The following is a 15,628-nucleotide window of genomic DNA, read 5'->3' as shown; positions in this document are numbered from 1 at the left end:
AAGCTTTCCCCTCTTCACAAATTGAATTACACCTTCCATTATCCAATCAATACCATAAATTATCATAACAGTTTAATCAAATAAGATTTAATACTTCAAAATTTTTAAATTATTACCTTTCCAAGGAGAAACCTTAAGAAAAACTTTATCGTCGACTTCAAACTCCAAATCTTTCCTTCGTTTATCAAAATAATTCTTCTACCTATCTTGAGCTGTCTTTAACCGCTCTCGGATAACCTTGACCTTGTCATTTGTCATATCAATCAATTCCACATTCACCAATTTCCTCTCACTTACTTCATCCCAACAGAGCGGAGTTCGGCACTTCCTTCCATACAAAGCCTCGTATGGTGCCATTCCAATACTAGACTGAAAACTATTATTATACGCGAACTCCACCAATGGCAAGTGTCTGTCCCAACTCCCAATAAAGTCAATGACACAAGCTCGTAACATATCCTCGAAGGTCTGAATAGTTCTCTCAAATTGACCATCTGTCTGCGGATGAAAGGCAATACTAAATCTCGATTTAGTTCCGAGAGCTTCCTGAAATTTTGACCAAAATCGAGAAGTAAATCAAGGGTCTCGATCTGACACAATAGAAACTGGAACTCCGTGTAATCTCACAATCTCATCTATATAAAGTTTCGCCAGTTTCTCAATAGAATAGATGCTATGGATAGCCAAGAAATGAGCGGATTTAGTCAGTCTATGCACAATCACCCAAATAGCATCCTTCCCACTTTATGTCCGCGGCAAACCCAATACAAAGTCCATAGTCATGTGTTCCCACTTCCATTCAAGAATCGGTAAAAGTTGAAGAGTACCTGACGATTTTTGATGCTCCGCCTTGATCTATTGACATGTGAGACATTTCGCTACAAACTCTACTATGTCTCGTTTCATACCTGACCACCAATAACTTTCTTTAATAGTCTGATACATCTTGGTGCTTTCGGGATGTAATGCATAGGCAGATGAATGGACTTCTTCCATGATCGCCTATCTCAGCTGGTTTCCCTCAGGAACACAAACTCGATCCCTAAACACCAAGACGTTATCCTCTCTGAATTTGAACTCATTGACTCCCTCATCGGTTAATTTTTGAATTTCTTTTCTTAACTCATCATCAGACCTCTGAATGTCCTTAATCTGATTGAGTAACGAAGGTCACACAATGAAGCTTGCCAATAAGGATCCATCCTCACCATTTTTCAACTGGACCCCAAGAGATTTCATCTCTAGTAATGTTGGAAAATAACAACTCTGAAGTGTTGCTAAAGACGATGAAGACTTACGACTTAAAGCATCAGCTACAACATTCGCCTTTCCCGGATGATAGTCTATCACTAAGTCATAATCTTTTATCAACTCCAACCATCGCCTTTGCCTCAAATTAAGCTCCTTCTGAGTGAGCAAATATTTTAAACTCTTATGATCCGTAAATACCTGACAATGCTCACCATACAAGTAATGCCTCCAGATTTTTAAAGCAAACACCACTGCTGCTAACTCTAAATTATGGGTAGGGTAATTTGCTTCATGCCTCTTTAGTTGTCTAGAAGCATAAGCCACAACCTTTTCATCCTGCATCAGTACGCACCCCAACCCCAACTTAGATGCATCACTGTACACCACAAATTCTTTTCCATTAACAGGAAGTGTTAAAACGGGAGCAGAGTTTAACTGGTTCTTTAGCTCCTGAAATCGATTCTCACAAACATCATCCCACTCAAACTTAACTCCTTTACGAGTCAAATGAGTCAAAGGAGCTACTATCAATGAAAATCCCTGAACAAATCTTCGATAATAACCGGCTAAGCCAAGGAAACTATGAATCTCTGTTACCGTTCTTGGTTGCTCCCATTGTAAGATTGCCTCAATCTTCTTAAGATCGACATAAATTCCAGCTCCGGACACCACATGTCCCAAGAAAACCACTTCCTTTAACCAGAACTCACATTTAGAGAATTTAGCATAGAGTTGTCTCTCACGCAAAGTTTGCAACACAATGCGCAAATGGGCAGCATGTTCATCATCATTCTCTGAATAAACTAGGATGCCATCTATGAACACTTTCACAAACTTATCCAAGTATGGATGGAACACCCTGTTCATAAGATCCATAAAAATTACCGGGGCATTAGTCAAACCAAACGGCATCACCAGAAACTCATAATGCCCATAACGCGTCCTGAAGGCAATCTTGGGTACATCTTGCTCCTTAATCCTCAATTGATAGTACCCAGATCTCAAATCAATCTTAGAGAATACCATAGCACCTCGTAATTGATCAAAAAGATCATCTATCTGGGGTAAAGGGTATTTATTCTTGATGATCACTCGGTTCAACTGGTGGTAATCAATACACAATCGAAGAGTGCCATCCTTCTTCTTGACAAATAGGACTGGTGCTCCCCAAGGAGAAATGCTAAGGGGAATGAAACCTTTATCCACCAAATCTTGCAACTGGACTTTCAGTTCCTTCAACTCTACCGGAGCCATACTATATGGAAGAATAGAAATAGGTGTGGTACCTGAAAGTAAATCAATAGGGAACTCAAGCTCTCAATCAGGAGGTAGTCCCGATAACTCATCAGGAAATACATCAGAAAACTCACTTACTATTGGGACATCCTCTAACTTAGGTTCCCCCTTTGAAGTATCAATCACGTGTGCCAAATAAGCTGGATACCCTTTTTGCACTAATTTTGAAGCTTTGATGGTTGAGATTACACAAGATGGTAATACTCGAAGTTCCCTACAAACACAATCTCTACTCCCTCCGAATTTCGAAGAATAACTTCTTTTCGGAAACAATCCACATTCGCCCGATGTGCAGTTAACTAGTCCATACCCAATATTAGATCAAAATCTAAGATCTCTAAAGGAATTAAGTCACCCCTAAATTCTTCCTCACCTACCCTTACCCCACAATCTTTATAGCAAGTATTTCTAATCAACTATTCTCCTAGAGGGGTATGCACTACATTTCTCCCTCTAATGGTGACAGGTTTCTATCAGCAATTGATGCAAATGTCGTACTCACATAAGATCTATTTGAGCCAGAATCTATCAAAACATAAGCATCTTTATCAAATAAAGACATAATACCTATCACTGCTCCAGGTCGGACCCGTGCCTCATCTTCTGTCACTGCGAAAACTCTTGTCGAAGTACGAGTCTGTGGTCTCGAAAGTGGATGTGCCGGGGTATTACTCTCCACAATGGACCGTATGGCTACTCCCTGTCTCGGTGGCAACCCAAAAGAATCTCTCCTCTGCATATCAGTGCGAGCTGGTGAAGATGATGCAGCTACATTGGTTCGTCCTAACCGTGGGCAATTACTCCTAATATGACCCGACTAACCACAATGAAAACATAGTGCAGCCCCTTACACAACCCAACATGATAATTCTCACAATTTATGCATCTGTCAGAACCTTCGAAACTCTTCCCAGAACCAGTCATAGCAGATCTGCTAAACCTCGAAGGTTTCTGTTGTGATAGTGGAAATGGAGGTAGAGGAGATGTCATAGAAATAGAAGTAGTGCTCTCTAAAGTCGCTGAGTCCTTGCCTCTTTTTACTGGCTGACTAGAAGAATACCAAGATTCCTCCTCTTTGCAAACTCAGTCTGAATCCTCCTATTCTCAGTCGCGAGCTTCTCAGCCCGTAAAGCCATCTGTACCACCTCCTTATGTGGCTCCCTACCAGTCACTGTCATCCGCTCTCTAATCTCATTACGGAGCCCTTTCTCGAAATAACTGGCCTGATCCTGCTCAGATTTCACCAGATCCAGCACATATAACATCAACTTGTTAAAACGAGTCTCGTACTCTTTTACAGTTAGATTCCTTTGTTTCAAACTCAGAAATTCTCTCTTCTTTTCTTTTTCATAAAAATAAGTGAAATACTGACCATCGAATTCCTTAAGAAACTCAGACCATGTCTGAGGAGTAGTAGAACGGGACTTCACCGAATTCCACCAAGTACGAGCCCTCTTCTCTAATAATCTAGTAGCCACCATCAGCTTCATGTCGTCATCTAATCCCATATCAGAGAGAGTCTCTGAAACCTGATTAATCCAGTCCTTTGCCACAGTGGCATCCAATTCACCCGCAAAAGACACACAACCGATCTGTCTAGCCTCCTTTATCTTCTTGGAAATGGATACATCCTGTACTGGTGGTAGAATTAAAGGAGTAGCTGGTGGTACTATAGGTGAAACCTGACCAGTCTGAGCTTGACCAGCCATTGCGATAAAGAAAGCTGCCAATGCCTGTGCTACCTCAGTAGGCATGGCGGGAATACCAGTAGGTGGCAGAGGAGGTGGAGGATGTGGAGGAGTCTCGACCTGTTTAGCAGCAGGTGCTGCCCGAATGGTGGATACAACTGATTCTTCCCCTACTGCATCTAGTTGATGACGTTGGGAACGACCTCTTCCCCTCCTAACCGATCTAGTAAGAGGTGGGCGTCCACGTCGAGGAGGCATTATAATCTATAAAAGAATACGAGCAAGTTTAGGCAACCTTAGGCTCTATATGCAGATGTATGCATTCTATTCAACCTAACCTAACTTAATCCGGGGCCACACTAATACCGTAAATTTTTAAAACCACTTTAAAACTAAAAACTTTGATCTTTCAAACCAAAAGCTCTGATACCAATCGAATTGTCACAACCCGGTACTCCCCTCGAGCCCGTTAAAACTGCCTTGGTGTTCCGGTAGACACTCATTGCTCGGAATGTCAACCCGAAATCTCATAACGCTTTACTATCAGTTTCTCATTTTCCTTATGAGCAACCATTGTCAAATATCGTGTTCTAAAAGATTTTAAGCTGCTTCCAACTTCAAACAAATAAAATATTAATTTTTTTTCTCACAAGGGTATTTTGGTCATTTTTCTCAAAATTTTTGAAACTAGCTAAAATGTAATATACAAGTACAAAACACATAATTCATATTCAAACTGAATTTAAAAGTCCAAAATCTTCATTTAAAACGAAATTATGATTATTTGAATATAATAAGAAAATAAAAGAAATATTAGGTAAAATATTCTATTTTCTTATAAAACAATATTTATAGAGTTATACGTAAATAATTTTTGTAGCGTAAAAGCTAAATAAATTTATACATACTGTAATACAGTAAGCCAAAATATTTAATTTAATTTACAATAACAAAAGGGCCCCCGAATAAACAAAAGTAAAAGGACTGTGAACCTACGGTTTAGAAAATGCAGATCCAACGGTAGTCCTCAATGAGATCAGCTATCTACAGTCTATACTGAACCTGAAATGGATGGAAAGGAAGGTGGTGAGATTATAAAATCCCAATGAATAAACAGACATCATTATAAACATTTAGAGTTGAGTACATGGAGACAATAAAGTAAATCATCATAAACTGGGTTATAGCATTAGAACACATTTCGTTCAAAATACGTAAAGAGGCTTATGAATCTCATAAAAACTAGGCTTGTGCCATAAATCCATTTTCGAGGACACCTTGGCCGAGGCGTCCTACCGAGACGCCAAGGCTATTAAAATTCACATTTCACATAAATCATGTTTTTGTTTTGAAAACATAGCCGTTCCTTGTCATTGGCTGAGTTCCCCCTCACGTGGTGGTTTGGCGTGAAGTGAGCCCTAAGGTTTACCCCAGGAGATACCCTACACGCCTTTCCGTTCGAGGTAAGAATATAATGGGGTTTACCGTGCCCCTCTAAAAGGCTGGTCCACAGAAACCCCCTACTGTAGTGATTAATTAATATATAATCCACCATACAATAAAACTCAATAACATGATATGGCAATTTTGTAATTCGCAATCTTTCAAGGTAACCAAACAATTCGTATTTCAATACAATTGCCAACTAGCCAATCATGCCCGATTTATCATAAGCCAATCAATTTAAACAATCAAATTGCCACAATTAACAGTCTCCGTGTACTTTATTTTTCAAAATCACTATTAATTTCAAAATAATTTATAATTTAATTTCATTGGAACACCTTTATTTATAAAACATGAAAATTTACATTTTTAAATCCATTTTTCCACAGAATTAATGAAATCATCTAAAAATCACCGTAGATAATTAAAATGATAGTAAGTTTACTCACAATGTCTAGAATGCAGACTTTCGAAGCACTCTGTCTACTGGTCCTCGGATGCAATTTCTTTACCTTTATCGAAGGACTCACCACCTTGACACTATACAAAATCGAGAAATTCACCAAATGGGTACTAAATTGAAATTAAACTAATTTTGACTACTAATGCATAATATGGAATGCAAAAATGCACTGGTAACTATCTAAACTCGGTATTGGTCTAATTTGTCTTATCACCCGATTAAATTACTAACGCGTACAATTAAATTCCAAATTACTCCAAATTGTTCCAATTCTTTTCCAATATCTTAATTCACCAAATTCAAATCAAATAACCTAAAATTTGGCAAAACTATCTTCACTTTTCTTCTTAAAATTTTTGGCCAATAATGGTGCACTAACACTGTGATTTTTCTTACTACTTTTCCACACCATAATTCATCATTTTCTAACCAATTCTCCTAGAATAAAAATCAAATTCATCCTCACTCAACACATGGTAAATTCGGCCATTAATGGTTGTGGGAGAAAATAAATTCTTTTCTTGTTGTTTTGTTTCTAAATATGCTAAACTAACTAAAAACACTAACATAACTTAAAATCAAATTAATCTAACAACTTTCTCTCTCCTAACCCATTTTGATCAGCCAACAATTCATCATAAAAACATGTAATTTAAGCATGGAAAATAAGGAGAAATGCTTAAGGAAAATAGATTTCAAGCTTAAGTTGAAAAATCTTACCTTTTTCACTTGTTTTCCTTGATTTTCCACACTTTTTCTCTTGAAATTCCTCACCTAGGGTTTGTTCTTCCTCTCTTTCTCTCTCTTCCTTGCTTGGCCGAATATTTGGAGAGTAATGGGCTGATTTATGCTGATTTTTAAGTTAAATAATAAATTATCCTAAGCTTGACACATGGCATTTTCTTATTGGTCCATTTTTAAAATTTTAAAAATTTAAACATTTTATCTCCACCACATGATTAGTCAAAGGTCAAAAATGAGGATAAAGGAATACCATGTGCTGGAAAAATGTCCTGGTGGTGGAAAATTACAATTTTCTCCCTTAGGTGGCAAAATTACCAGTTTACCCCTATACTCCAAATTATACCGAAATTAAAATTTTCCACTTCTAAACCTCAAATCATACCCCAATACTCAAATCATACTCAAATAAGTCAAATGGGGCCAAAAAAGCTTTTCTAAAATTTCCACTTTGTCCCCAGGTGGCAAATGACCATTTTGCCCCTAGATAGTGAAAATTTCGGTTTGACTCCAAATTGATCCTCAAACTCCGAATTACCATTTTGAGTCATCCATGGAATGTGAAGCTCTTAATCTCACCTTAAAATTCCTATTTGATCTAGTTCGAGGATTAAATCAACTTTGTTGTACTTCTAAGTACAATACTGACTTTTGTAAATTTTTGAGGACTCTCCTAGCATGCAATCATGCTATCATCACATGTATGTCATGACAAGTATTTTATAAGGTCAGGCTTTACAAGCTGGGCATTCTAGAGAGAGAAAAAGAGAATTACCCCATTTGTTTGGAAGCTATTAGAAGAGAATTCAACTACAAAGAAACCCTAGGGTGAGTGATGAACCAATCTTGATTTTTAGCTGTGAATAATGGCTAGTAATTAGGATTATGAGTTATTTTATTATTGAGTATGTTCATTCCTTTTATAGTGATTAAGATAGTGAACATAGATAGCCATTTAATGTGGCAATTGAAAGCTAGTTAAGAGATAGCTTTTAGGGTTTATAGTGTGTGAACTAACCTATTGCTTATGCTAATGTGATTCTAGGTTCTAACGAAGTCCCATCCTTCCAATTGGATCATTAAGGGAATTAGAGTCAACTAAAGGCTCTACAATCAACCGGTGAGTGGACTGCCTATCAAAACTATTTTGGGAATGTAACTATTTTATACAAAATGTTTGAATGATTTTATACAACTTTTCTTAAAAATGAGTGCCTTGGGAACAAGCTCTTGAGAAATGATTTATGTTGTGATATGTGGCTATTATGGATTTCTATATTGCTACATTGTGTTGATATATATATATATATATATGAATACATTGTTGTGTAATGACATTGACTCGGCTATGTGCGAGTAGGGAGTGCGCATAAGTCGATGATGACCCGATTATGTGCGAGTAGGGAGTGCGCATAACCCGGTGATGACCTAGCCATGTGCGAGTAGGGAATGCGCATGAGTTGGGGATGATGGGATGATGTGCATGATGATGACAGGATGGTGTACATGATGATTGATATATATATATACACATATATGGTATATGGTTGAAATGCAAAAGTGTGAGCATTTGATTTGTTGAAATTTGGGAGTTTGCATGTGTTACATGTTACTTTTGTTATTTAGTAGGATGGCTTTGTTTTAAGGGAAAATGACATTTTTTTTCTTGATGTTCTGATTCTCGCTGCAGTGAGAAACTCTCGGGTTTTTAAGAGCCTCACTAGTTTGGTTCTCGCTGCAGTGAAAATGCATTCTTGCTGCAGCGAGAAAGGTACTGTAGCTTCTCGCTGCAGCGAGATTCATTCTCGCTGCAATGAGAAACATTCTATTTTGGGACCAAAATTTCGTTACAGCGAGGATGAATCTCGCTGCAGCAAAAAACTTTCTGTTTTGTTTCCTTTTTGGTTCGGTTGCTGCTCCATTTTCCATTTCTTTGGTACCATGGTTGAGCTTGGACTTCCAACATTAAGGAATAAGTGAATTAAGTTTAAAATGAGTGGGTTTGGTGAGAAACCCTTGGTCAGTTGAGGAACCTTCGTTCGGCTAATAACTAAATCCCAACATCGCTGCAGCGGAAAGGCATTCTCGTTTAAGAAATCCCAACGGCTAATAATTAAGTTTAAGATTCGTTGTCGCATTTGACCTGCTTGTGTATTACTGAAGCCTTCATTTTTTTTAAATTATTTGATATGTATGGGTTCATCATTACCAAGTGATTAATTATTAAAAGGTTTAATGAGGGGTTTTCAATATGAATGAAATTAAATTGCATTGTTTTAAAACAAGTGCATCATGATTTTAAATTCTCCCTTATGGTTGCTTATTCCCTTCCTTGTTCACTCACTGGGTTTATACTCACCGTTTTCAACTTCATATTTTCATATCACAAGGCAGCCAGTAATTAGGACGAGGTGTCCTTGTAGACTTGTATCCATCTTTTGGTAGGTGTCTTGGCATTCAGTAGCTGTACATTCATTCGAGTCCCTCCGCTGGAAGTCGAATATTCTTTTGTTGTGTATAGGCAAACCTAATGTAAACTATTAAGATACATGTTGTAGACAATGTATATATACTTGTTTGGTATGCTAGTATGAGGTGGCAAATGTTTAATTTTATTTTGACTCTAAGTTATGAAATATGACTTAACAGTTTTATGATAGAATGATGAACACATCAAATTAATAGGCTTGCTTGGGCTAAGTGGACTACGTCCATTGAGCCCATGCACCGGTCATGGCTCGAAATTTGGGTTGTGACAATAATGGCTCCCACTACTAATGCTAAAACGAAGGTGCCATTTGCCATCCTTATCCAAAACTACCCTAAACTCAGTTTTCTCCTTTGTTGAAACCCCTATAAAGAATTGCAAACATGGTTAGTGGCTCCAGAATCTACTATCCAAGTATTTGTAGAATCAACCACTAAACAAGCTTCTAACATATTTAGAAAACCCATACCTTGTTTATTCTTCTAGATTTCTTCAAGGCAGACCTTGCAATTTCACTTCCAATGTCTTTTCACACCACAATGGAAACATTTTCCTTTGGTGTTGTCTTTTGAATCAGTCTTTTTCTTCATGGCCTTTTTCTTTGCTCCCATTAAGCCCTTAGAAATCTTTTTATTTCCAGTTATCTTGTTTTTACCCTTGGGTTTGGGCTTAGAAGTGGAAATTGCATGTGCTTCAGGTTTCTTTTTCAAATCAAGAACCTCTTCCACATTTTGAAGATCATTCATTAGCCCACCTAAGGTGTAATCCCTAGTGTGCAGTTCATAATCTAATTTGAACTGTGAAAATGACAAATTTAAGCTATGAATGATCATTGATATTTGCGTTTTCCCATCTATCTCAGCACCATTTAGTTCTGCCTCATTGAGACAAGAGATCACTTTCAACATGTAATCTCTAACTAGCTCCCCAGGTTTCTGCTTAAGGTCCTTAAAAGCATTGATTGCTTTCACCTTAGCAGATCTAGTTTTTGTACTAAACATCTCATGTAGGTGCAACATTATGTCAGCAGCATTACCCATGCCTTCGTGTTGCTTTTGCAATATACTGTTCATAGAGGCCAATATATAGCATTTAGCCAGCTCATTTGCATCATGCCACTTCTTATGATATTCAATATCTTGTGGAGTTGACTGGGGAGTCAGTGCTTCAGGTTCATGGTCAGAAAGAACCCATGTGATCTTGTCATAATTAAGGACAATATTAAGGTTTCTTTTCCATTCATAGTTATCTCCATTTAGAGTGCATTTGTTCAGCAAAATTGAAAGTGGATTCATATTTGTGATGCAGATATGTTTCTGAAAGTACATTTGAAATTATGTAAGCATACTAGTTATTCATAGACTTTGAACATTTCATGATATATGTATGCATGATGACAATATATAAAACCCTATAAATTATATTATTAGTTCGACGGTCATCTACCTTTCTGTAATAAATTAACCGACTATGGGCCATGAGAATTTACTACTAGGTAAACTGGGACCTTCCCACTTAACTATGTTGCCCAGTGTCTTCATACTTAACATGGTTAAGGAGCGCCTTCATTTGCTCCACGAAGTTTACTAACAGAACTACTGTAGGTAGGTTAATAGTAAATTCATGTTGACTGTAATAAGCATTGTTTCATTCTTTTAAGCTCCTTACTTAGTGAGCCTCTATGGGAGGTCTCACTTCATAATCCACCTAAAAGGATTTATCCTTTCGGAGACCCAGTCCGTCATGATCTAGATTCATGTCCTCTTGTAGGGAGTGACATGTTTCACATGCCAATGGGCCAACAACAGAGACCGTGGACTCTAGGATTACTAGCATCCTCTCCCACTCAATATTTTTATACTAAGGGTTTTGATTGACTTTTTACCGGATTTTTTAGATGCATATTTAGAATATCCTAAGTCAAATTATAGGCTTGGTTATGTTTCCAACTAAACACTTTTAGTATATAACTAAGTCTATATTACCATCTTGTCTAAATGTGATTTATTTTCTTATATTCATTATGTATCTCATAGTATAAAACTCATTTTAAACTAAAATACATAATGTATGCATGGCATTCCTTAAGAGATGTTGGCACCTTAATTCTAGATGACATGTTTCCAAGCATACAAATAATATCTAATATCACTCATACATATAAATATTTATATATATATATAATAATCCACATTAATGTCCATCCTAGGAAAAATAAAATAAAATTACAACTTGTAATTCTCTTCAATCTTGCTTGCTTCCGCTACTTGTTAGGATCACATCCATTTGGCACCCTTTTGAATTTTATGACTAAAAACAATCCACAATTTTAATTTTAATTTTAACCCAATTTGAGAAAATAATTTTATTTTGTTAATACCAAAATAATATATATATATATATATATATATTTTTTTTAATTCAAGGCTAAAATTAATTTTTCAAAAATAATAAAAAGAATTTTGGAAAAATTTTAAGAATATATATTTAAAAATATTTTTTTAAAAAAAATAATTTTATTATTAAAAAAATTGAAAGGGGCCCACCCTAACAAGTTGTTGCCCAAGAGCTCAAGGGTGGGTTGCTGCCTTGTGGCAGCACTTGCTGCTGCACCTGTCAGCAGCACACTGCTACTGTGTGCTACCCGGCAGCACATCTCACCCCTCTTTTCCCTTCTCCCTTTTTTTTAATAAAAAAATATATTTTTTTTGTAATAACAAAATTTTAATATAAGAAAAACCCTTTTTCTTTTAAAAAAAATAAATACAAGAAAAATCCTCTTTCCAAAAAAGTAGTCATAAAAAAAATTAAAGAGACCAAATGTTACCTAATTACCTTTTTCCTTTTGGCTTTGAACTTCCTTCTCCATGGATGCACTAAATACACCAAGAAATATTAAAATTACATGGGTTTTCCTAGTTACATAAATCTTAAAAAAAATAAAAAAAATCAAGAAGGAAACATGGCGATGATAGGCCACCCTTCTTGTTACATAACCAAAAGAAAAATGTTACATGTAAAATTTTCTAGGACAATTAATGTGGCAAAAACCTTGAATCATGCATCATAACATACAACCATACATTGATCACATCAAAATAGTTAAACATATGCAAAGGTGCCAACCATGCAAAATAAATATAGGAAACCAACTTGCAATAAACCCTGCTCTGATACCAATTGTTGGAGTAGGATCTTAGTGGATTAATGTGATTGTGTAAAGCATGGATTTAAAAAATTTCTTTAACAAAGGAAGCAAGCAATCCAATTACACAAGCGGAAACACACATTATTATTATTGCAAGTAATATAATCACACCAAAAAAAAAAATAAAATAAGAATCTATTAAGTAAGAAAACCATACCTTTATTTTGAGATTCTTATTTTCTGACAATACCACACCAATGAATGATTTCTCGACCAAATAAGTTTACCACTTATTCTTCAAGAATACTTTCAACTTGAACCTTGAGTGGACAAGGTGTGGAATGCAAGGCTACAAGATGGCAACTAAGTTTATTCTCTTTTCTTTGGAAAAGCTTGGAGGAGGAGAAGAGAAGAGATGGTTGAAACTTTTTTTAAGAAAAAGTACGTTCTTTTATTTTCTTCCAATCTCTTCTCTTTTTATTAAAACTCTTGCTTCAAAGGTTTAATCAAAATGAAACACCTTTGAATCAATCTTGACCATCCATTCAGAGTTATGGAAGCATCAAACATGCTCCATAATTATCAAAATATAAATTAAAGAATAAATAATTTAATTCTTTAATTATCATTTAGAGTTCTTGATAAAATAAAACTCCTTATTGAATAATAACTCTTATTTTATTATTATCCATCTTTATTTAAAAATAATTAATAATAAATAAAAGAGTAATAGTCAAACATGGAGTCTCTTTTTATCAACATGGATGTCTAGATTCATTTTGCAAGAATCCTCCTAAAATTATCTTAATTTAAGATAACTCTTATCTGTAATTAAGACAAAAAAATATTTTGTCTTGTCTAAATTGGGACAAATATGTTTTCTTGACTAAATTAAGACAAAAAATATTTTTCTTGTCTTTAATTAAGGCAAACATATTTTCTTGTCTAAATTAAGACCAAACATGTTTTCTTGTCTAAATTAAGACAAACATGTCAAAGCTGCCAATTTTGTACACAATTTAATTAAGCAAATTAAAACATGCATTTCAACTTAAACAAGTTGAATTCTACGAAGCTAAGTGGGGAATCTATTTGGACATAGATATTTCAAGCTCCAATAAACTTAGAATTATTCTTAATTTCATTAAAAATAATTCAAGCTTATTATGAAATACCCCATACTTTGATATGGTGATAAACAAAGTTGATCGAATGCAAATTGAGGTCAATTAAAATGTTTAGAAGTGATAAAATATGAAAGGAGTAGTTTAGGATAAAATATTTCGCAAGTGAGAAAATAATAAAATAATAATAATAATTTTATCGGAGGAGAATTTGTGAGATAAAAGGCGATTTGGAAGTCAAGTGAGGCATAATAAGGTATTTTGGATACCAAGGAGACAAGATAAAATTTTTAGAATAAAATAATATTTTATTAATGAAATAATATTAAAATATTAATATTTAGTCTGATGTCGAAATCAGTCATGAAGAAGGATCATATGGTTGATCCAAGTGGGGGAGAAGATGACAAGCCCGACTCTATAAAATATTTGTCATGACATACATGTGATGGATAGCATGTTTGCATGCTAAGAGAGTCTCGAAAAATTTACAAAAGTCAGTATTGTACTTAGACGCACAATAAAGTTGATTTAAGCCTCGAACTAAATCAAATAGAGAATTCATGATGAAATTAAGAATTTTAAAGTCTCAGAATGGTTTAATATGGTGATTTGGAGTTCGAGGATCAATTTGGAGTCAAACCGAAATTTTCGCTAACTAGGGGCAAAATGGTCATTTGCCACCTAGGGACAAAATGGAAATTTTAGAAAAGCTTTTTTTGACCCCATTTGACTTATTGGAGTATAATTTGACTTATTGGAGTAAGATTTGAGGTTTAGAAGTAAAAAATTTTAATTTCGGTATAATTTGGAGTAAAAGGGTAAAATGGTAATTTTGCCACCCCAAGGGCAAAATTATAATTTTCCACCATCAGGACATTTTTCCAGCACATGGTCTTCCTTTATCCTCATTTTGACCATTGACTAATTGTGTGGTGGAGATAAAAAGGATTAAAATTTTAAAATTTTAAAAATGGACCAATAAGAAAATGCCATGTGTCATACCTTTATTATTTTATTTTTTCTTTAGAAAAAGGCATAAAATCAGCCCATTTTCTTCATATGGCCGGCCAAGCAAGGAAGAGAGAGAAAGAGAGGAAGAACAAAGGGAAAAACAAGAAAACCTAGGTGAAAATTCAAAGAAAAAGTGAAGAAATCAAGGAAACAAGCTAGGTAAGTTAGAATTTCTTTTGTTCTCCTTGATACCTAGCTTACCCATGCTTTTGTTCTTGATTTGCATGGTTGAATATTGAGTTATTATGATGAATTCAATTCTGAAAAATGTGTTAGGAGAGAGAAAATTGTTAGATTAATTTGATTTTAAGTTATGTTAGTGTTTTAAGTTAGTTTAGCATATTTAGGAACAAAACAACAAGAAAAGAATTTATTTCTCTCCCACAACAATTAATGGCCGAATTTACCATGTGTTGAGTGAGGATGAATTTGATTTTCATTCTAGGAAAATTGGTTAAGAAATGATGAATTATGAGCCTAGAAAAATAATGAGAATTTTCGGAGCAAAAATACGAATTTTTGCCCACTAGGGGTATTTTCGTAATTTGCTATCGGGACTGATAAGTTGAATCTCATTCACAGTCACTAAGGTAATTTAAGTATAATTGGAGTGTAGAAAGTGAGAAGAATTTATTTGGAGTTAAATTAGAGATAATAGGCCGAATTAGGTCAGCACCGCATTTAAGCGGTAGTCTGATAAGTTGTGAAATACCCCATACTTTGATATGGTGATAAATAAAGTTGATCAAATGCAAATTGAGGTCAATTAAAATGTTTAGAAGTGATAAAAGACGAAAGGAGTAGTTTAGGATAAAATGTTTCGTAAGTGAGAAAATAATAATAAAATAATAATAATTTTATCGGAGGAGAATTTGTGAGATAAAAGGCGATTTGGAAGTCAAGTGAGGCATAATAAGGTATTTTGGGTACCAAGGAGACAAGATAAAATTTTTAGAATAAAATAATATT

At 35.1% G+C, this 15,628-nt stretch overlaps 1 protein-coding gene across 1 annotated transcript; it reads right to left on the bottom strand.

Annotated features, from left to right (window-relative positions):
• LOC108663256 lies at positions 9,886-10,668 on the bottom strand. The gene has a single exon (XM_018126850.1). The coding sequence runs from the start codon at positions 10,666-10,668 to the stop codon at positions 9,886-9,888; it is 783 nt and encodes a 260-aa protein (XP_017982339.1).

The sequence above is a fragment of the Theobroma cacao genome, chromosome 9 (genome assembly GCF_000208745.1).
Source record: "Theobroma cacao cultivar B97-61/B2 chromosome 9, Criollo_cocoa_genome_V2, whole genome shotgun sequence".
NCBI classification, from domain to species: domain Eukaryota; kingdom Viridiplantae; phylum Streptophyta; class Magnoliopsida; order Malvales; family Malvaceae; genus Theobroma; species Theobroma cacao.
This window is presented reverse-complemented; position numbering and strand designations above follow the sequence as displayed.

Bases quoted from the DNA above. Each gene is read 5' to 3' on its own strand.
- LOC108663256 (XM_018126850.1), bottom strand. From the start codon at position 10,668: ATGAATCCACTTTCAATTTTGCTGAACAAATGCACTCTAAATGGAGAT.